Source organism: Heloderma suspectum, chromosome 1 (assembly GCF_057233095.1).
Source record: "Heloderma suspectum isolate Gila_16-S chromosome 1, 16-S_ref, whole genome shotgun sequence".
In the NCBI taxonomy this organism is placed as follows: Eukaryota; Metazoa; Chordata; class Lepidosauria; order Squamata; family Helodermatidae; genus Heloderma; species Heloderma suspectum.
This window is the reverse complement of record NC_139458.1, coordinates 111778904-111801862: the sequence shown is the minus strand read 5'-3', so window position 1 is coordinate 111801862 and position 22959 is coordinate 111778904. Positions and strand designations below refer to the sequence as shown.

Genomic DNA, 22959 nt, shown 5'->3' with positions numbered 1-22959 from the left:
CTACTAATCCCAGATTTATATGTATAGATTGCAGCCAGATTCCTCACCATTGCCTATAACGGCTAGGGCTGGTAGGAGTTGCAGTTCAACAATGTCTGGAGGGCCACACGTTCCTCACCTGTGGTCTACACTGACTAGCAGTAGCTCTTCAGGGTTTCAGACCAGAGTTTTTCCCAGTCATATATGTGGAGATGCCAAGAATTAGACTTATTACAAACAAACCAGTGGAGGCTGGTGGCTCCGATATCATCAGTCTGGTTCGGTACAGCTGAACTGCTGTTATGGCATCTATAGCTCCTTTAGATTTTGACTGGTTCTGACTGAAACCCGGAGCAGATTCACCACCCTACTGACATCGGGGCCACCAGCCTCCACTGTCTACCACTGATCTATGTCCTTTACCTACTATACATTTTGTCTGAGTTGTGTTTTTATTACACAATAATATGCGTCAGCACAGAAAGAGGAGGCATTCTTCAAAGAAGGAAAAAAGGGCACTTCCGTCGATTTGCTTTGACTTTAGATACATTCATATGCACTAACTACCCCTCACCAACTGATCAAAAGGCAGCGCTGCGACAGAAACCTAGGAGAAGGTTCTAGTCCTATTGATTGGCATACAGGTTCCACGGCAGTTGGAGGCTTCTGGGACAAGAGAGGAGGGATGCCACAACAGCAGTTCAGCTGTACCAAACCGGACTGTGATGCTGTATGTTGTCTTCATAAGGAGAACAACTGACTTCCATCTCCCTGTTCCTGCTGAATCATTGCTGGACCAGTACATAGCAAGCGCAGTCCTTTAAGTGCTGTAGTGTTTCCTTAAAGCAGGTGGGCAACTTGCAACTCCCAACAGCCTCAGCCAGCACTGGTGAGGTCTCATGGGAGTTGCAGGCCAACAGTACCTAGAGGGGCACATGCTGCCCACCCCCGCCTTAACAGGACATACATTGATCAGTGTAAAGGGAGAAAGGGGAATGCTCAGAAAGAACAAGTCCAACTCTGATTATTGTAAGCCATGTAGCATAGCTGATCCTTTTGGTCTACACATCCTGTGGCTTCAACATCCACTGGTCCTCCGGTCCATTCACGCTGCTGGCAAAAGCGATGGTGGGCAGGCCATGGGCTCAGCAGGTTGTGTGGCTGGTTTTCCACTGGCAACGAAGAGGTGTCCCAAGCCTTTGCCAGGAACCTTTCCCAGGGCTTCAGTTGTGTGCTACAGTGCTTAGCTGGCAGCAGGAGCCTAACCTTAGCCATCATCTGGCACGCGTGTGGAACGCAAGGTGATATTCTTCAGAAGAGACAATTTCACACTGCTTAATTGTTTAATAACAAATTTAATTTTTGCAGCAGTCTGGACCCCTACCTTCCATCCCACTGCCACAGCAGCACCAAGCACTGATGGTGGGTGAGGGCAGGGGGAGAGACCTCCCTCTCTTCCTCGCTTTCTTTGTTGCCAGAGCAGTAGTGGCAGCCATGTAAGCATGCAAGAGAGTGGAGGTTGGAGAATTTCAGGTGAGGAGTATTCACAGCAAGCTGCTAAGTAAGAATGTTTCAGGGGCAAAGGGTGTGGAGGACATGCAGTCACATAAACTGAATCAGGCAGATCTTTTTTGGTGATTCCTTAGACGAAGTGGCCTTCCCTGAAGGGTCCAGAACCAAAGCTAGACCTTGCACAAGACTTAATTTGCAAGTCAGCTTCAGAAAGGCAGCTGGGTTCATACAACATGACAACCCACACACTCAAGGCTGAGTATGGTGTGAGTGTGGGTTGTCATTGAACCATGGGCTGTTGTTGAACTGTGGGTTGTTGTGATGTTTTGTGAACCCAGCCACACTAACAAACCATGGTTTGTTAGCTACGAACAACCCATGAAGAGAACCCATCTTTCGTTATTGAGTTGTGAACTGTGGGTTGTTTGTGGTTAACAAACCATGGTTTGTTAGGGTGGCTGTGTTCACGCAACACAACAACCCATGGTTCAACATCAGAGTGTCTCCAAAAATAGGTCCTTTGTGTTTGGGGGGAGGACATGGATGTATCCATAAGATAGCCATTCTTCCAATGCCACCAGGCTTCACTACAAACCCCCCCGCCCCTGGTTTTTAGTCATCACAACTGCCTAGTCCTTGTACCTATCCTTCTGAAACTTCGCAGGTTCGTTTCCTGGAGACACCTTTTTGATGTGTGCCGTTTTCATAACTAAATGTCCAAAAAGCCACAGGAGGAGGGAAGGGGAAGAGGATCACTCACCCCGCCCCAATTAGAAGATTCTCCATCCACATAAACTGTTGCACCTATCCTTCTGAAACTGTGTTGTTGTCTTACCTAGTCACTTCTATGCTGTCAGTCATTTTCAGAAGAATGGTCCACAAAGAACAGAGGGGGATAAACACACCGTTTTTTGGATACCCCCCCAAAAAAAACATAGTGGCTGCTGCTGCACAAGAATCCCTGTACATCTGAAAGTTGACAGACTTGATCCTTTCAGGAGAAGCAACCATCCCTGCAAATATTATCCAATTATGTCAAAAAATAAAAACTTTTGGAGCAGTTCCCTTTAAAAAATCAAAATGTTAAGGTGCATAGCACAAAAACCACTGCATCATTTTTCTGAAATTTGGCAGGAATAATTCCTTCCTAAGGCACTATTATGCCTACAGAGTTCATCCACTTCTGACAAACAGAAAATATGTCATACCTCTTGAGTGATGCACCATTATAATCAATTAGAGGCATGAAGGCCCAGATTTCTGAAGGTGGACTAGGGTTTGGTACTTGAGTCGAAATGGACGGCCTCCGAATTGGTCTGAGCAGAATTGAGGTATTTTCCAAAACGCTGAATTGGAGTCCAAGTTAAATCTTGTGATTGGTGCACACGTCTAAGATAGGAGGAGAAACATTGGAAACAAGCAGGTGGGGGGGGGTGTTGTTGGGACGGAGGGAGAAGGTCAGTTCTTGTCGAGTTCTGTTTAAAATCCAAGCTGAGAAAGACCTCAGGAGTTGTAATGCTTCTCTCATATTCAAGGCAAGCAGTGTGAGTCACCAAGATTCAGTTTCCAAGCCAAGGCATTATGGAGCTCAGCAATATCTCTGATCAAAATTGTTGACAGGAGTTCCTTTGCTCTTATACAATCAGTCAGTGTGGATATTCTTTCTGGCATATCAACAGCAATCTACATTCAACATTCTTACTTAAGGTCTGAATCTGGCCTGTTGTCCCAAGTAGGCTTGCATTCCATATCTAAAAGAGAAGGTGGCTTTGTAATTTGTTGATTAGCTTTCCCCAGTGTGGTTTCCTCCAGATGTGTTGGATTACAAATCCCATCACCCCAGCCAGATCAGGTTTTGTGAGTATAATATGAGTGTGTACACCTGACTAAAAAGAAGAAATTTTCTATCCCTTTGCTTCTAAAAGATTTATTTAGTGCTTGCCATTAAAAATTGTGTTAAAATAGAGTGGCATACTTTAAAACATAAGAACTGTCATTTTGATATGTTTTCTTGCCATACCCCAGACTATTAAGACCTGTTATTTCTATTTAAAAGGACTCAGGGTGAAAATTACAATGAAACATTGGAACTTACCGAAGTCACTAGCCTGCTACAGGGGAAGCTTTTCCAGGTTATGTTTTCTGCTAGGACTCTTCATTATATTGTTTGCCATTATTTGGAAGCAAAACAAAGAGAAATGCAAATATCGCAAAATGGAAGATCCTGAATTTATGGTAGGTAACTAAAACAGCTGTGGGCAAGATTTTCCACAGGGTTATCTGCATGTCAAAGAATTTGTTGTTGTTGTTTATTCGGTCAGTCGCTTCCGACTCTTCGTGACCTCATGGAACAGCCCACGCCAGAGCTTCCTGTCAGCCGTCGCCACCTCCAGCTCCCCCAAGGTCAAGTCCATCACCTCCAGAATATCATCCATCCACCTTGCCCTTGGTCGGCCCCTCTTCCTTTTGCCTTCCACTTTCCCTAGCATCAGCATCTTCTCCAGGGTATCCTGTCTTCTCATAATGTGGCCAAAGTACTTCAGTTTTGCCTTGAATATCATTCCCTCAAGTGAGCAGTCTGGCTTGATTTCCTGGAGTATGGACTGGTTTGATCTTCTTGCAGTCCAAGGCACTCACAGAATTTTCCTCCAGCACCACAGTTCAAAAGCATCTATCTTCCTTCGCTCAGCCTTCCTTATGGTCCAGCTCTTGCAGCCAAAGGTTACTACGGGGAAGACCATTGCTTTAACTATGCGGACCTTTGTTGTCAGTGTGATGTCTCTTCTCTTCACTATTTTATCAAGATTTGTCATTGCTGTCCTCCCAAGAAGTAAACGTCTTCTGATTTCCTGGCTGCAGTCAGCGTCTGCAGTAATCTTTGCGCCTAGAAAGACAAAGTCTGTCACTGCCTCCATGTTTTCTCCCTCTATTTGCCAGTTATCAATCAAGCTGGTTGCCATAATCTTGGTTTTTTTGAGGTTTCACTGCAACCCAGCTTTTGCACTTTCTTCTTTCACCTTTGTCATAAGGTTCCTCAGCTCCTCCTCGCTTTCAGCCATCAAAGTGGTATCATCTGCATATCTGAGATTGTTAATGTTTCTTCCAGCAGTTTTAACTCCAGCCTTGGCTTCATCAAGCCCAGCACGTTGCATGATGTGTTCTGCATACAGGTTGAATAGGTAGGGTGAGAGTATACAACCCTGCCGTACTCCTTTCCCAATCTTAAACCAGTCCGTTGTTCCGTGGTCTGTTCTTACCGTTGCTACTTGGTCATTATAAAGATTCCTCAGGAGGCAGACAAGATGATTTGGTATCCCCATACCACCAAGAACTTGCCACCATTTGTTATGATCCACACAGTCAAAGGCTTTAGAATAGTCAATAAAACAGAAATAGATGTTTTTCTGAAACTCCCTGGCTTTCTCCATTATCCAGCGGATATTGGCAATTTGGTCTCTAGTTCCTCTGCCTTTTCAAAACCCAGCTTGTACATCTGGCAATTCTCATTCCATGAATTGCTGGAGTCTACCTTGCAAGATCTTGAGCATTACCTTACTGGCATGTGAGATAAGTGCCACTGTTCGATAGTTTGAACATTCTTTGGTGCTTCCCTTTTTTGGTATGGGGATATAAGTTGATTTTTTCCAATCTGGTGGCCATTCTTGTGTTTTCCAGATTTGCTGGCATATGGCATGCATCACCTTGACAGCATAATTTTGCAAGATTTTAAACAGTTCAGCTGGCATACCATCATCTCCTGCTGCCTTGTTATTAGCAATGCTTAAGGCCCATTCAACCTCACTCTTCAGGATGTCTGGCTCTAGCTCACTGACCACACCATCAAATCTATCCCCGATATTATTATCCTTCCTATACAGATCTTCCATATATTCTTGCCACCTTTTCTTGATCTCTTCTGCTTCTGTTAGGTCCTTGCCATCTTTGTTTTTGATCATACCCATTTTTGCCTGGAATTTACCTCCGATGTTTCGAATTTTCTGGAAGAGGTCTCTTGTCCTTCCTATTCTCTTCTCTTCTTCCGCTTCCGCGCATTGCTTGTTTAAAAATAATTCCTTATCTCTTCTGGCTAACCTCTGGAATTTTGCATTTAAGTGGGCATATCTCCCCCTATCACTGTTGCCTTTTGCTTTCCTTCTTTCTTGGGTTGCTTCCAGTATCTCAGCAGACAGCCATCTTGCCTTCTTGGTTTTCTTTTTCTTTGGGACGTTTTTTGTTGCCGCCTCCTGAACAATGTTGCGAACTTCTGTCCATAGTTCTTCTGGGACCCTATCTACTAAATCTAGTCCCTTAAATCTATACTTCACCTCCACTGCATATTCATGAGGAATATTTGTGAGCTCATATCTGACTGATCTGTGGGTCTTCCCTATTCTCTTTAGTCTGGTTCTGAATTGTGCAATAAGAAGTTCGTGATCTGCACTACAATCAGCTCCAGGTCTTGTTTTTACCAACTGCATAGATATCCACCACCTTTGGCTACAAAGGATGTAGTCAATCTGATTTTGGTGTCGACTGTCTGGTGAAGTCCATGTATAAAGTCGTCTCTTAGGTTGTTGGAAGAGAGTGTTTGTTATGCACAGTGAGTTGTCTTGGCAAAATTCTATCAGCCTATGTCCTGCTTCATTTTGTTCTCCCAGACCATGCTTGCCTGTAATTCCAGGTGTCATTTGACTACCCACCTTAGCATTCCAGTCTCCTGTAATAAAAATAACATCTTTGTTTGGCGTACTATCCAGTAGGTGCTGCAGATCCTCATAGAACTGATCTACTTCTGCTTCTTCGGCATCTGTGGTTGGAGCGTATATTTGGATCACTGTGATGTTAAATGGCTTACCCTGAATTCGAATTGAGATCATTCTGTCATTTTTTGGATTGTATCCAAGCACTGCTTTAGCCACTTTATTATTAATTATGGCTACTCCATTTCTTCTGTGGTCCTCTTGTCCACAGTAGTAGATCTGGTGGACATTTGATGTAACGTGGCCCATTCCAGTCCATTTCAGTTCACTGACACCCAAAATGTCTATATTTAATCTTGACATCTCCCCAATAACCACATCCAATTTGCCCTGGCTCATAGATCTTACATTCCAGGTTCCTATGGTGTGTTGATCTTTAGAACATCGGATTCGTCGTTCACCACCAGCACCATCGGCTGCTAGCCGTCCTTTCGGCTTTAAGCTAGCTGCGTCAACACATCTGGGGCTAGTTGAACTTATCCTCTCTTCCTCCCCAGTAGCATTTTGACCATCTTCCGACCTGGGAGTCCCATCTTCTGATGGTATACCGACATATCTCTGGTTGTACTGATCCATTTAGTTTTCATGGCAAGAATACTGGGATGGGTTGCCGTTTCCTTCCCCAGGGATCGTATTTAGTCTGACCTCTCTGCCATGACCTTCCCGTCTTGAGTGTCCCTTCACGGTTTAGCTCATGATGTCATTGAGGTGCTCAAGCTCCAGCACCACGACAAGGTAACCATCTCCTTTGCTGGAGATGTCAAAGAATATATTTTTGATAATACATCTCCAGGGGCAAAAACCTGTTCCCAAACTATTGATTGGGTCAGTCATACTTAGAGTAGACCCACTGAAATCCTTTGATTTCAATGGGTCTACTCTAAGTATAACTAAGTCTGGATCCAACACTATTATTCCATTGAATTACATTAATTAAACACTTTTTTAAAAAACAAAATACTCAGTGCAGGATTTTGCTTCTTTACCATTTCTAGGGAATGTTTATGACTGGGGCAACTTATGCTGAATCTATACAATCTTGATATACAATTGAGTGTGGTGGGATCCTGGAGGGAATAAAGACACTTGCCATTCATGGTACTGAACCTTCCATTGTCACTCAGCTTCCATAGCCTTGGGATCTATTGCTATGATGGTGGTTAGGTTTCCAATCCATTTGGTAAGATCGATAGGCCCTTCTCTCACTTAGCCTTTCTACACAAAGCTTTTATTGTGTGCTCACTCACAGTGGTTTGTGGGTCCTTTATACGACATCATCATCCTCCAGGGCCTCCCCTGCTCTTTGCAGCCATTATCACAGTTTTTTTTCCTAAGGAGAAAAGTCTACTATTATTTAGAAAACATGTTATAAAGCCCCGTTTGACTGTGCAATTCTGCTATACTACAGCGCCGTCTAGTGGTTGTATCATGAAACATATAGAAAAGCAGAGAAAGAAACCCCCCAGAAAAAACATGTGTAAAGGAGCCGATCTTAATCCTACAAAGTATCTGGAAGGAGAAGCCCCAGTAAACGTGGTGGCATCGTAAAATATATAGAAAAGCAGAGAAAGACCCCCCCAAAAAAAGCACTTGTAAAGGAGCTGATCTCAATCCTGCAAAGAATCTGGAAGGAGAAGCTCCGGTGAAGGTGCATGATAAAAGCCTCATGTAGAAATGCCCTTAGATTCAAACCTAGAAGCTATAACTTATGCAACTGTAACACTGAAACTTGAGAACTTGACTGAATTTTCATAGGAGTGCTCTTAAAGACTGCCTAGAAGCTGCAGCTTCATACTCTGCATTTGTAGGGCTGCAGTGTTTATTGATTAACCTATTAATTATTTTAAAATAATTTTAACTGGTTAAAAAAGTGCTCCCAATTAATTGAGTTGCAGATTTATAGTTTTATTACTATTTTTGATACAGCATGTATAAAAGATGGCATATGGTGAGCACCATCTTAGAAGAGGTATTCCTTCTTATTTGTGAGACAAAAAGAGGGTGCCTCTTTTAAGACAATGTCATCTCGAGACCAAAAGGATGGTGTGTATCCAGGTGTGGCTTTGTACTAATGGGAAGCACTTCCACTCGCACAAGGTCCAGCACCTGATTTTGGCCAATCCTCCCCAGGTGGTGCAGCCCTCTGTACCATATCTCATAATGTTGCTGAGGGTCCTTGAATCCTCAGGAGCAGCTTTGGGGGGCCCAGGGGGCTGCAGCAGGCAGGTGAGGTTGGCAAAAATTGTGTGCCCCTGCTTTCCACTCGCACAAGAGCCACCATTGGATATAACCTTCTGCTTTCTTCTTTAGAATGGTTGTTTTTCTCATATGCAAATTAGAGCTGTATCAATTGGCCTTCAGGAAACAAATTTGCCCCCTCCCCAAATACCACTGTTTCGGAGAGTAGAAATGGACACCTAAAATGGAGAACTAGATTTTGAGGGGGAGTGAAGATACTGAATCATTTTGAAATGTTTCTCTCCCCCTCCTGCTCCTGTTGCTCTTGCGGCAGCTGCAAGAGACCACCTCAAGGTGCGGGCTTCCCTCTTGCAGCTGCAGCCGTGAAACAGCCCCTGGTGTGGCCCCTTCCCATGGCAGTTACCCCGTTCCATGCAGCTGCATTCTTCTGGAGCATCAGCACTCTGAAATGTAGCCGGGGAAATGAGGCGCAACTCTGTGTCCTGTCAAGCTTGCAGCAGGGCTCCCGTTTGTTTGGAAAAATTTTGATGCACACACCCCTTTGAAAGACGAAATGAGACCCTCCCCTTTTGAAGCACAGAGAAATGGGCCAAGAAATTAGGATCATTTAGAAACTGGGCTAATGCCAGTATATGTCCTGAATGGATGAGTGGTTGAAAAATCGTATGCCTCACCCAATGCCATTTTCTTTTGTTGGCCCTACTATTTTCAGCAACAGTCAGTCAGAGTGACCTATTGCGGCTATCCTGAGTTTGAGCATCTCTACATCAGCCTAAAATCCCGCATTTAAAATGGGGCTTTCTGCTTCCATTTTAAATGCAGGATCACAACGGACTCCCTTCATTCCCCCCTCTTTCCCCCCTTATCTAAGTTTTTGATATGTTTCATTATACAGCCACCAGATGGCGCTGCGGTCCAGCGCCTCTTATTACAGCTTTTCCCCTTTTCATGGAGGGAACTCAAGTACTGTAATTTGATAGCTCATTACCTCCGATCTTTTAAAAAATGGAATAAAGGTCATTTAGTGCAGGATACACCCTGGAGGTTGACAACGTCATCTAAAGGGCCTGCAAACTTCTGTAAGAAACCAATCTCAATAGCAGCATAAAAGCTCCATGTGAAAAAGCCCTTTAAGGCACTGCAGCCTTCCTGTCCAAGGGAGAAATAGAGTCAGTGCTACGTATGGCTACAGTATCATAACCAAGATGTGAATGTGTGTATTCAATTACTGTGTGCATTTCTCATTTTTGGTAGGGGCATCTATGGAACAAGCCTATTGATCATTAATTTCAATGAATAGTATGTATATTTTTACATTAAAACCCAATTTTGTTGGGATATACAAAATATCAAATTGCAAAACAAAAATGACAAACCACCAACTATCCAAAATTAAGTAGCAAAATCATGAACACATTGAGGACGCAATACTATGGCTGCTAGACAGCAGCTAGACGGCTGTAGGATTTTTCAGTCTGGGGGAACCTACCTCAGAGCCAGCACACCGAGGTTGGTTCCCAGAAAACCGCCTCCCCACGCCCACCCACGTCCCCTCATAGGCGGTGCAATTTGTCCCTGGCCCATGCTTGAAAGAGAAGTGTGGAGTGGGGGGAAAGGGGGCTTTCCTGGGCGCGGGGTGGGGAGGGGATGGCAGAAGTGCCAGTATGACGCTTCCTATGAGCCAGCGGCCTTCCCACCCCCTGCTCCAAGCCGCCCTGGCCAGACAGCCGAAATCGGCCATCTAGCTGCAACTGCAAGGCGGGCGGAGTGTGGAGAAGATGCCCTCCACACTCTGCCCACCCTGCATTGGATAGTCGGTCACTTCTGAGTTCAGAGGCAGACGACTGTCCCCATAGGATTGTGCCCTGAAGATCTCTATTACCTATGTAACCATATTCATTAAAAGGGGCCAGGTCTCCTCAAACAATGCCTATTTGTTCTACTCTCTTGAATATTTACCCAGTATATTTTGTCTGCTATTATCCCAGATTTCAAAATCCATTATTTCAAGGAAAAGAGCTGCTAGCCTGTGTCATTTTCATACTGATCACACCTTAGCTATCATTAGTAAATTGAAATGAACTTTTCATGCTCTGGCTTTACTAATACTTTACATTCTGACATCAGTGTGTTTAAGCATGCCTACTTCTGCATAGGCTTGTAGCCTGTTGAGTAAAATAATGGGATCACATAAAATGTCCTGCCCTCCATGTTTTTTTAACCCCAAATATTTCCCTCCGGAATATCTCAACAATTGAACATGCCCACCTCATAGTGTATAGAGATCGGCATAATAATTGAAATGTAATGATATGATTCAGATGGTGATGACATTATAAGCAAGAAAACCTCACAGTTGATGTTGGAAAAAAAGTATACTGTTTTATATCTCAGGGTACAGATGAAAAGAAGACAATCAGCCTGGAGGATATTATATGGAAGATGCCGCAGAATCCAAATTTCAATGTAGTGAAAAATACTATGGGTCCTTTACCAATTCCATATAAATATCTCTTGGGATCTCCTCCCTCTAAAAAGAGTGAGTCTAAGATATTATTGGTATGGCAACCGCTGATGTATGTTGAACAAAATTATGTTAAAAAAGAGCGCAATTGATCTGTCTTATGAGCCACCTAAGTGCATCCTTAATTTGAAATACATCGTTTATTTATTAATAACACTTATATACTACTTAATATAATCAAACCTCCAAGTTCTTTACATATAAATATTATAAATCACATTTAAAACACACTATTAAAAACAGTTTCAACTACAATAACAACAAAAGCAAGAACAGTATGATAGAGAAGCATATGATTAATTATAATTTATTAATTATAAGCAGAGAAAGCCTGTTTGAACAAGTGTGTTTTTAGCGGGCATTTAAAACATACATTTTCTGTCTCCCAAACTGCATGCGGGAGGGTTTTCCAGAGGATGTGTGCCACCACCAAGAATGCCCACCTTCGAGATATTTTGTGGTGACATTTTGTTGGTTGCAGAACGACCAGCAAGGCCTCCTTTGAAGATCTGAAATGTTGGCTGGGTATATATTGGGGAAGGTGGTCTGTTAAGTACCCTGGTCCCAAGTTGTTTAGGGCTTTATATGCCAAAAACATAACCTTGAGTGTGGCTTGATAGCCAATAGGCAGTCAGTGCAGTTCTTTTAACATAGGTGTTATGTGAACATGGCTGGGTATCCCAGTGAGCACCCTAGCTGCTGCATTCTGCACTAGCTGCAGCTTCCGAACTAGGCACATATAGAGTGCATTACAGTAATTGAGTTGTGAGATTACCAGTGCATGAGCCATAGTGGCTAGGACATCCCTATCCAGAAATGGGGACAGGTGTTGCACCAACTGAAGTTGGTAATGGGAGCTTCAAGCCACTGAGGCTACCTGGGTCTCCAGTGACAAGGATGTATCTAGGACCCACCCACCACCACCAACGACTGACTTGTTCCTTCACAGGGACTGCAACCCCATCCAGAACAGGTAAACAACCCAATTCCTGGACCTGGGAACCACCCACCCACTCCTGTCTTATCAGGATTCAGCTTCAATTTATTGGCCCTCATCTAGGCCATAACTGCATCCAGGCACCGGTTCAGAATGTTCATGGCCTCTCCTGACTCAGATGTTACTTGGGGCCAGTCTTCATGGAAATGGAATGAGAAGCACTTTCCAGAGAAATAGAGCTGGGTGTCAACAGCATACTGATGACACCTTGTCCCAAATCTCCTAATAACCACTCTCAACAGCTTCATGTAGATGTTCAACAACACTGGGGGAAAAATAGTGTCCTGTGGCACCCCACAGTTCAACTGCCAGGGAACCGAGGCACAGTCACCCAACGTTATTTTCTGGAACCCACCCGATAAGTAACAGTCGAACCACCAAAAAATGATGTTCCCAACTCCCAAAGTTGGTTCAGAAGAATACCATGGCCAATGGTATCAAAAGCCACTGAGGGACCGAGAAGGAGTAACAGGGTTGCACTCCCCCTGTCACTCTCTCAAAGAAGGTCATCCATCAGGGTGACCAAGGCTGATTCCATCCCCAAACTGGACCTGAACCGAGACTGGAATGGATAAAGCTAATCAGTTTCATCCAAGAATGCCTGGAGCTGGATTATCACCACTCTTTTGAGCATCTTGCTCAGGAATAGGGTTTTTGGGACCAGGTGATAGTTAAAGCTGTGCACAAATGACCTCTCGAAATTTTGCATCCTATTTCTGGGCAGAAAAATGGGGGGGGGGGTCAATTTCTCTGAATTTCTCCAGAGGGAGGAGACATTCTCAACTGTTTCTCACAGGATTGCTGACCATTGGCAGGGGTTGTAACACAGGCTTCTTTCTTTTTTTGTAAGGGTTTTGGGGTGCTATCACTCAAAGTGGCAACAGCATCAACTGTACTGGCAGGTTGGCCTCCATTTTGTATCCACCACAATGCAGGTGTGAGAGAGGCAGTTTTGTGTCTAGCTCCAGGGAAGAGGTGGAGGTAGTGCTGAGCCAAAATCTGTCTTCCAATTTCCTGAAAGTTTTCTTCCTCCATGAGAGTGGCTTCCATTGTTCAGCCTCGTTCCCAGAGTGTTTTATAATTTCTCTTTGTGGTCTTTTTTAGTTTACCTAATCACTGCGAGGTGGCCAAGGGTGCTGTGTGTGTTTCTTTCCATTACACATCTCTCCATTCTCTGCAGCCTCTCAAGCTGCTTATGCTTTCTGATCTGAAAAAGCCCTATGGGAGGAATTGTCCCATGATGCCTTCCCCTGTGCTGCTGCTGCTTCTGCTTCTGCTATTATTATTATTATTATTATTAATTACCTTTCTATACTGCCCCATAGCTGAAGCTTTCTGGGCAGTTGACAGAAGTTAAAACATTAAATACAATATACAAAGTTTAAAAGCCATTTACATAAAAGCACACAGACAATAGACACAAGCAACATATAACTAAAAACAACTTTGAACTGTCAGTCATAACTAAAGACATATCCAGGACCGATTAAAACTCATCATGTGCTGCCAAATGCCTGGGAAAAGAGATAGGTCTTAACCTGCCGCCGAAAACATAGCAATGTTGGTGCCAGGTGGACCTCATCGGGGAGCTCGTTCCACACATGGGGGGCCACAACTGAGAAGGTCCTCTCCCTCATTGCCGCCTTCTGAGTTTCCTTGAAAGAGGCACTCGGAGGAGGACCTTAGACGTTTAATGTAGAGTAAGGGTAGGTTCATTTCGGTACAGGCGTGCTGTCAACTATTGTGGTCCCAAACCATGTAGACCTTTATAAGTTAAAACCAGCACCTTGAATTGAGTTCGGAAGCATATAGGCAGCCAGTGCAAGTGGGCCAGAGTTGGTTTTATATGTGCGGACCTTCTAATCCCAGTTATCAATCTGGCCGCTGCATTTTGCATGAGCTGCAGCTTCTGAACTGTCTTCAAAGGCAGCCCCATGTATAGCACATTGTAGTAATCTAACTTGGAGGTTTGTTGTTGTTGTTCAGTCGTTCAGTCGTGTCCGACTCTTCGTGACCCCATGGACCATAGCACGCCAGGCCTTCCTGTCCTGCGCTCTCTCCCGGAGCGTGCTCAAGTTCATATTCATTGCATCCGTGATGCTATCTAGCCATCTCATCCTCTGCCGTCCCCTTCTCCTTTTGCCTTCAGTCTTTCCCAGCATCAGGGTCTTTTCCAGGGAGTTTTCTCTTCGCATTAGGTGGCCAAAATATTGGAGCTTCAGCTTCATTATCTGTCCTTCCAATGAGCACTCAGGGTTGATTTCCTTTAGGATGGACTGATTTGACCTCCTTGCAGTCCAGGGGACTCGTAAGAGTCTTCTCCAGCACCACAGTTCGAAAGCATCAATTCTTGGGCGCTCAGCCTTCCTTATAGTCCAGCTCTCACAGCCATACATTACTACTGGGAAAACCATAGCTTTGATTAGACGGACCTTTGTCGGCAAGGTGATGTCTCTGCTTCTTACTATGCTGTCTAGGTTGGCCATAGCTTTCCTCCCAAGGAGCAAGCGTCTTTTAATTTCATGGTTACAGTCACCGTCTGCGGTGATCTTGGAGCCCAAGAAAGTAAAATCTGTCACTGCTTCCATTTCTTACCCTTTTATATGCCAGGAAGTGATGGGGCCAGATGCCATGATCTTAGTTTTTTTAATGTTGAGTTTCAAACCAGCTTTTGCACTCTCCTCTTTCACCCTCAACAAGAGGCTCTTGAGATCCTCTTTGCTTTCTGCCATTAGGGTGGTATCGTCTGCATATCGGAGGTTGTTGATAATTCTCCCAGCAATCTTAATTCCGACCTCTGATTCATCCAACCCGGCGTTTCTCATGATGTACTCTGCATATAAGTTAAATAAGCAGGGTGACAATATGCAGCCTTGTCGTACTCCTTTCCCAATTTTGAACCACTCGGTTGTTCCATCTCTGGTTCTTACTGTTGCTTCTTGACCCTCGTACAGGTTTCTCAGGAGACAGGTAAGGTGGTCTGGTACTCCCATCACTTTCAGAATTTGCCACAGTTTGTTGTGATCCACACAATCAAAGGCTTTAGCGTAGTCAATGAAGCAGAAATAGACGTTTTTCTGGAATTCTCTTGCTTTCTCCATGATGCAGCGAATGTTGGCGATTTGATCTCTAGTTCCTCTGCCTCTTCTAAACCCAGCTTGTACTTCCGGTAGTTCTCGGTTCGCATACTGCTGAAGCCTAGCTTGTAGGATTTTGAGCATCACCTTGCTGGCATGTGAAATGAGCGCAATGGTGCGGTAGTTTGAACACTCTTTGGCGTTGCCCTTCTTTGGAATTGGAATGTAAACTGACCTTTTCCAGTCTTGTGGCCACTGTTGAGTGTTCCAGATTTGTTGGCATATTGAATGCAGCACTTTAACAGCATCATCTTTTAGGATTTTAAATAGCTCGGCTGGAATACTGTCATCTCCGCTAGCTTTGTTGTTACTAATGCTTCCTAAGGCCCACTTGACTTCACTCTCGAGGATGTCCGGCTCAAGTTCAGTGACCGCACTATCATGGCTATCAGGGACATTCAGATCTTTCCTGTATAGTTCTTCTGTGTATTCTTGCCACCTCTTCTTAATCTCATCTGCTTCTGTTAGGTCCCTGCCTTCTTTGTCCTTTATCATGCCCGTCTTTGCACAAAACGTTCCCTTGAGATCTCCAATTTTCTTGAAGAGATCTCTAGTCTTTCCCATTCTGTTGTTTTCCTCGATTTCTTTGCATTGTTCATTTAAGAAGGCCTTCTTGTCTCTCCTTGCTATTCTCTGGAACTCTGCATTCAGTTGGATATATCTTCCCCTTTCTCCCTTGCTTTTCGCTTCCCTTCTTTCCTCAGCTACTTGTAAAACCTCATCAGACAGCCACTTGGCTTTCTTGCATTTCTTTTTCTTTGGGATGGATTGAGTTGCTGCCTCCTGAACAATGTGACGGACCTCCGTCCATAGTTCCTCAGGCACTCTGTCTATCAGGTCTAATCCCTGAAATCTATTCCTCACCTCCACTGTATATTCATCAGGGATATGATTTAGGTCATACCAGAACGGTTTAGTGGTTTTCCCGACGTTCTTCAATTTAAGCTGAAATTTTGCAAGAAGCAGCTCATGATCTGAGCCACAGTCAGCTCCAGGTCTTGTTTTTACTGACTGTATGGAGCTTCTCCATCTTTGGCTGCAAAGGACATAATCAATCTGATTTCGATATTGACCATCTGGTGACGTCCATGTGTAGAGTCGCCTCTTGTGCTGTTGGAAAAGAGTGTTTGCTATGATCAGCATGTTCTCTTGGCAAAACTCTATTAGCTTTTGTCCTGCTTCATTTTGTACACCAAGGCCATGCCTGCCTGTTATCCCGGTGATTTCTTGACTTCCTACTTTAGCATTCCAATCCCCTATGATGAAGAGGACATCTTTTTTTGGTGTTCGTTCTAGAAGGTGTTGTAGGTCTTCATAGAACCGATCAACCTCAGCTTCTTTGGCCTCAGTGGTTGGGGCATAGACTTGAATTACTGTGATGTTGAATGGTTTGCCTTGGATTCGTACTGAGATCATTCTATCATTTTTAAGATTGTACCCCAGTACTGCTTTTCCCACCCTTTTGTTGACTATGAGTGCTACTCCATTTCTTCTAAGGGATTCTTGCCCACAATAGTAGATATGATGGTCACCTGAATTCAATTCGCCCATGCCTGTCCATTTTAGTTCGCTGATTCCCAAGATGTCGATGTTCAATCTTGCCATCTCATGTTTGACCACCTCCAGCTTACCTTGATTCATTGATCTGACATTCCAGGTTCCTAAACAATATTGTTCTTTACAGCATCGGATTTTCTTTTCACCACCAGACACATCCACAGGATGTGGGTTTTTGGGTTTGGCCCAGCCGCTTCACTCTTTCTGGCGCTACTTGGAAATACCCTCTGCTCTTCCCCAGTAGCATATTGGACACCTTCCGACCTGAGGGGCTCATCTTCCGGCATCATCTCTTTTAGCCTTGTGATACGTTCCATGGGGTTTTCTTGGCAAGAATATTGGAGTGGGTTGCCATTTCCTTCTCCAGTGGACCACATTTTGTCAGAACTCTCTGCCATGACCTGTCCGTCTTGGGTGGCCCTTCACGGCATAGCTTATGGCTTCACTGAGTTACACAAGCCCCTTCGCCACAACAAGGCAGTGATCCATGAAGGGGAACTTGGAGGTTACCAGAGCATAGACAACTGAAGCCAGGTTATCCCTGTCCAGATAGTGACATAGCTGGGCCACCAACTGAATTTGGTAGAAGGCACTCCGTGCTATTGAGGCCACCTGAGCCTCAAGTGACAAAGATGGTTCCAGGAGAACCCCCAAGCTACACCTGTTCCTTCAGGGGGAGTGCCAGAACATGTTGAACACCCTCCATCCGGTCAGCAGAACCACCCACCAACAGCATCTCAGTGGAGATGCTGGATTGAGCTTCAGTTTATTAGCCCTCATCCAGTCCATTGTCATAGCCAGGCACTGATTTAGTACATCCACAGGCTCACCTGAAAAAGATGAAAAGGAGAAAGAGTGCTGCATGTCATCAGCATACTAACTACAAAACTCCAGATGACTGCAGTCAATGGTTTCATGTAGATATTGAACAGCATGGGGGACAAAACTGGCCCCTGAGGAACCCCATATTGGAGAATATACAGGGCCAAGCAGTGTTCCCCAAGCACCACCTTCTGGAGCCGTCCCTGCAAGCAGGAGTGAAACCACCACAATACAGTGCCTCCCACTCCCAACTCAGGGAGCTGTCCCAGAATGATACTATGGTCGATGGTATCTAAGCCGCCGAGAGACCAAGGAGAATCAACTGGAGCACACTCCCCCTGTCTTTGTCCCGACACAGGTCATCATACAGGGCAACCAAGGCTGTTTCTGTGCCAAAACCTGGCCTGAACCCCGATTGAAATGGATCCAGAGAATCGGTCTCACCCAAGAGTGCCTGGAGCTGGTTGGCAACTACTCGCTCAAGGACCTTGCCCAGGAATGGAACATTTGCAACCAGCCTATAATTATTAAGGTTTTCTGGGTCTAGGGAGGATTTCTTCATTGAAGTGTGGGAAGGTGAGGAGGCTATAGGCTGCTGGAAAGATGGTTGTACAATGAAAAAAAAAGTCATGCTCCTCAACCATCAGTAAGGTAATACAAGAAACCCAAACGCAATCCATGAGAATTTATCCAAAATTTTCTTCACCATTTAATTTCTTTTCGAAAGCAATTTCTAGAGACGACTTGCAATGCTGACGTAACCCGTAGTCAAGACACAGCAGCAAGTTCTCAGAACATTCAAAAGCCATCCTTTTGCATGCTCTAACAACAACAATAGTAATAATAATCCAAGCAAAAGCACTCCTTTGAAGCCACATTTTTTCATTTCAACAACAACCCACATTGCACAGAGAAGGAAACTGAATAAACCGTCTTTGAAATCATGAGTGCCAATTGTGTGTGTGTGTGAGAGAGAGAGAGAGAGAGAGAGATCAGACAACACAGCCCACACAAAAGTGCACACACAAGCCTTAAACCATTCATGTGCATTTACACACCCAAACCACAAGGCATTCACACACACGGAGACACACACTCACACAACACGGCATTTACACCCAGTGACACTTTGTCCCCTTTCCTTAGGGTTTCAATCCTCTGCATACTTACACTGAATTCAGTGAGACTTACTTCTTAGTAGACCTACGAAGGATTGCTCTATATATCCCATCAGCCCCTCCCCCTTCTCTCTTACACACACACACACACCATTTTTCCAGAATTTATAACAGCACAAAGAAAGCAATTTGTGACAGAGCTCAGATTTAAAGTGAAGGGGATGGGAGAGCAATCACAATCGTCATCATCATCAGTGGTGGTGGTGGTGGTGGTGGTGGTAGTAGTTCTATACCCCTCCACCTCTCCACACTCTATTTAAGGAAGTTGATATATGAGGATTGTGGTGGGCTGGGCAAGTAGGCTCACACGCACACAGACGCACACACTCTCATTCACTCATTTCTCCCCCCCACACACACACACACCTCTTTCCTAGCTTAATGATGGCTGGTTGGCTCAGCCAGTGATCCAGCCAGCACTGTCCTCATGGGTACCATCCCCATCGCACAAAAGAGCCCATCCCTTGTGGAGGGAAGGGTTCTTCTCCAATTGGATAGCTGAGCACATTTCATATTATTATTATTATTATTGGTGTTGTTGTTATTTAAAATGTTCCTCAAGGCAGCAGGCTTGTCCTGCAACTGGCAGCCTCTGTATGGCGCGTGCATGCACAGTTTAAAAAGGGATGCTGCCTCGCTGGGGAAGGATGCTTTCAGTGTGCTGGTGGTAGCAGCACCCACCACTGCCAAAGAAGACAAAGGAGGAGAGCAGCCGGCTGCCACAAAGGGAAGCCTGTGGCGGCTGGGCAAAGTTGTTGTTTTTTAAAGAAAGGTAGGCAGAGAGGCGGTTCAGCACCCAGGCTCCCTAAGGAACGATCCGCCTCTGCAACAGAGACTGTATCAAAAGTGGCATTCAAGTCAGCATGAAGATGGGAGATTGTGTACTAGACGTGTTCTGCAAACTTGTCACAGTGAGCCTTTGAGGGCTCCAATATTAGGTTCGCTGGCATAGATGAAAGCGACCTCTGAACCACTCAGAAAAGTTCAGCGGGATGGCTACTCGAGGATGCGATGGAAGCAGCAAAGTCAGCCATCTTTGCCACTTTCGCCATGCAGCAGGCACAATTATGAGCTCGTATGTGTGCTCCAATCACCTTCATGATGAGTCTTATGCTGCTTGCACTCGAGCTCGTGCCTTCTGGGATCCATCTTACTGTCTTTCATCCCCATATTACAGCTGGGGAGCCAAGACTAATGCTAAAAATAAGCTACCTACATGGCTACTAAAATAATGTATGTGATGTGCTTTGTACACCTAGAAAATGCTACGCGTTCTAATTTTTATCTCTTCTAGGATTCTTGACCATTGGTATCTCTTCTGTCTACAAAAAAAAGGAGCAGCAGTTATTGAAGACAATTGAGTCCATTTTCAGCCACTGCTCCCCAGAAGAATTATGGCTGTTTACCCTAGTTATATACCTAGCCAATAACGACTCTCAGATGAATGAGCAAATTGCCAAAGAAATTGAGGCTCAGTTTAGCACACATGCCAGTTTAGGAAGACTGCTTCTAATACAAAGCTCTCTAGCCAGTTACCCCCCTTTAAGCAAGCCGAGAGCAGATTTCTGGGGCAAAAGGAAAAATGTTGGGACTCAAGCCAAACAGAACGTGGACTATGGTTATTTAATTAACTTCTGTGCCAGTCTCTCGCAATATTATCTGATGCTGGAAGATGATATTGTCTGTGCCACCAATTTTGTATCCATTATACAAAGCTATGTAAAGTACAGGAAGGGATCTTGGACCACAATAGCATTTTCGAAACTGGGCTACATAGGGAAACTCTACCATAGCGCCGATCTGACTAAACTGGCCCGGTTCCTCTTAATGTTCTATAATGAGATGCCTGCGGACTGGCTTCTAGAATTTTTCCATAAATCCAGTGCTCAAGAAGATGCCATAATCTTCCGGCCTTCTCTCTTCCAGCACATAGGTCGAATTTCTTCATTTCACAGTGTGGAAACCCAACTCAAGGATCCAGAGTTTGAAGAAGATTTTGCTGATTTTGGAGACTTCCCTCCTGCGTCATGTTTCACAAACATACCCATATTCTTAAATTACGTACCGGAAAACGTGTGTCCCCCTGGAAAGGGTATCTTCTGGGGCAAGAATGTAACATCAGAGAGTTTCTTCACCATTGTCTTTACACAGCCAATTGTTCCGCAGAAGATTCAGATTTGCACAGGGTCAGCAGAATTTAACAGAGACATTCTCTATTATGGTTATGTAGAAAAGGGCAGGCTCAAAATCCATTCACACGGGAGTGAAACATGCCTGACTTTCAAACGACTCGGCAATTTTAAGGACGGGCTTTTTGAAATGGAAGACATGAGTAATGAAGATGATATCGACTGCCTTCGAATACAAGTCACAGCTCCACAAAAGCAATGGCTGAGAATAAGGAGAATTAATATTTGGGTGAAGAAAAACTAATGTTCACATTCTGTTGTACAAGTATGTTGTATTCAATGGCTTGATATTGTGGAAAGCGACAGTAAATCTTGCTAGCTTTGATTTACATATATCACTTTCAGTAATTGAAAGGCAGCTTTGTTTCTCTTTAATTTACAAAATAACTTGGATGGAAAGCAAAAAGCAAACACCTTATGCAATAAATTAGCATTTCCTCACTAAGCACTTATGTCTATCAATGTCTATGAATGCTTTTTACATATGAAACCTCTTCATATAATCCCTTAACAATTATGTACAACTTTCACATACATTATCAAAAGATGAGAAACTGGACTATACGATTAAGATCAGTTTCACCGGAGTGAATTTTAAAAATTGCATGGAATTATCAAATTTGGTTTCTGTATTCACTGATTATGGTGGGGTTTTTGAACATGCATCATGGACAATAGGTTGCATCCAGATTTATCCTGGATCAACTCCACTGACAGAAGTGGACTTCCCTGCCTCCTTCTCATGGCAGTCTCTCCAGTCCCCTGAAAGTCTACACTGTGGGCTGGTTCACATGATTGGCAGCTGGCAGCATGGCTTAAATAAGCCACGGTAGCTTGCAGCACATGCCATCCACCATTGTGAATATTCAGTCCTGTCGGGTAACTGCTGCAACTTATCGTGTCATGTGAACATGGGGGGGGGGGGCTTGTTATCATGGTTAACAAGCCACCCAGTACCCAAGAACAGCCTGTTTAAGCCAAGCTTCTAGCCATTGATTGTGCAAATCCTGTCAGAGAGTAAGGAGACCCTGCTGAATGGGGTGACCTGTGGAGGGAGGAGGATCCCCCCAAATTGGATGGAGGAACTTCCTGTGAGTGGAGTCCGGCCTCTTGAGGAAGGCAGATCCTGGATCTAGCCCATAGACTAACTTGTATAGAAGAAAGAGGTGGAAGATTCTATTCTATTCATTTCTGAGTGTGTGTTTTTTAATGGAATCCTTTTGGCAACCTTTGGAGGGTGTTCCAGGATCACAAGATTGTGCAGATTGCTCTTCCTGGGGGCAGAGAGGGCAGTGCACCCTCAGAAGTCTCATAGTGGCAGCCTTGAAGTCTGCCATCAGTACTCTGATGGCCAAGGGGACAAAAAGGGAGTGTTGAAGTGCATTAGAGAAGGGTTTAGATCCAATGGATCCCATTCCCCTGACACTTTTCTGAAGAAACAGAAAAAAGATGCTGACAAAAGTGGGGGGTAGCACCATCCTGTCCCTTCCACCCTGCCAGTGTGGGCCCACGGGGGCTTTGGATTGGGGGGTTCATCTGCCACAGCATCTTCCTCTTCCGCCCGGTTGGACTGATCTACTAGTCTAGCATTTTGTTTCCAACAGCAGCCAGCCAGTTACTTGAGTGATGATCATGACCTGTTTGTACCCACATCCTGATTCTCAAAGCTTTTAAATGTTAGAGGTTCCATCAAAAAGACAACATTCCTTTGATGGACCAATGAGCGAACCGCAAGGTGGCACGGATAGGGTCACGGTCTCCTGTATCTGTCAGATGCAGGAAACCTAATGCACTGCCCTTGGCAGCACTGGCCTTCTCCCTGGACACAGAGTGGCTCAGCCCTTACTCACAGGGATCCCACAGGATGTGTTTGTGTGCGTGCACAATACGTAGAGAGCACAATGGGATGCCTTGCACTCCTCAGGACGTTTCTTTTATCACAAATTCTCTTTTTTCCATCCACCGTGATTCACTAGAGGGCAGCAGATCCTCACTATTTGACTTTCCCAGGCAGGCTGACCTCTTTTTCTGCTACTGTTAAGTGTAGCATCGATTTGGGGGAAGGCACTATAAGCAAGTTGCTTGACTGAACAACCTATTCTTTA

The 22959-nt window shown here is 44.5% G+C and overlaps 1 protein-coding gene across 1 annotated transcript; it reads left to right on the top strand.

Annotated features, from left to right (window-relative positions):
* Positions 1 to 3567: 3567 nt before the first annotated feature.
* Positions 3568 to 21098, top strand: LOC146357685 (alpha-1,3-mannosyl-glycoprotein 4-beta-N-acetylglucosaminyltransferase C-like). The gene is made up of 3 exons (XM_084828278.1): positions 3568 to 3726; positions 10845 to 10989; positions 19960 to 21098. Exons 1-3 carry the CDS (start codon positions 3568 to 3570, stop codon positions 21096 to 21098), a joined length of 1443 nt encoding a protein of 480 aa, XP_084684404.1.
* Positions 21099 to 22959: the final 1861 nt, after the last annotated feature.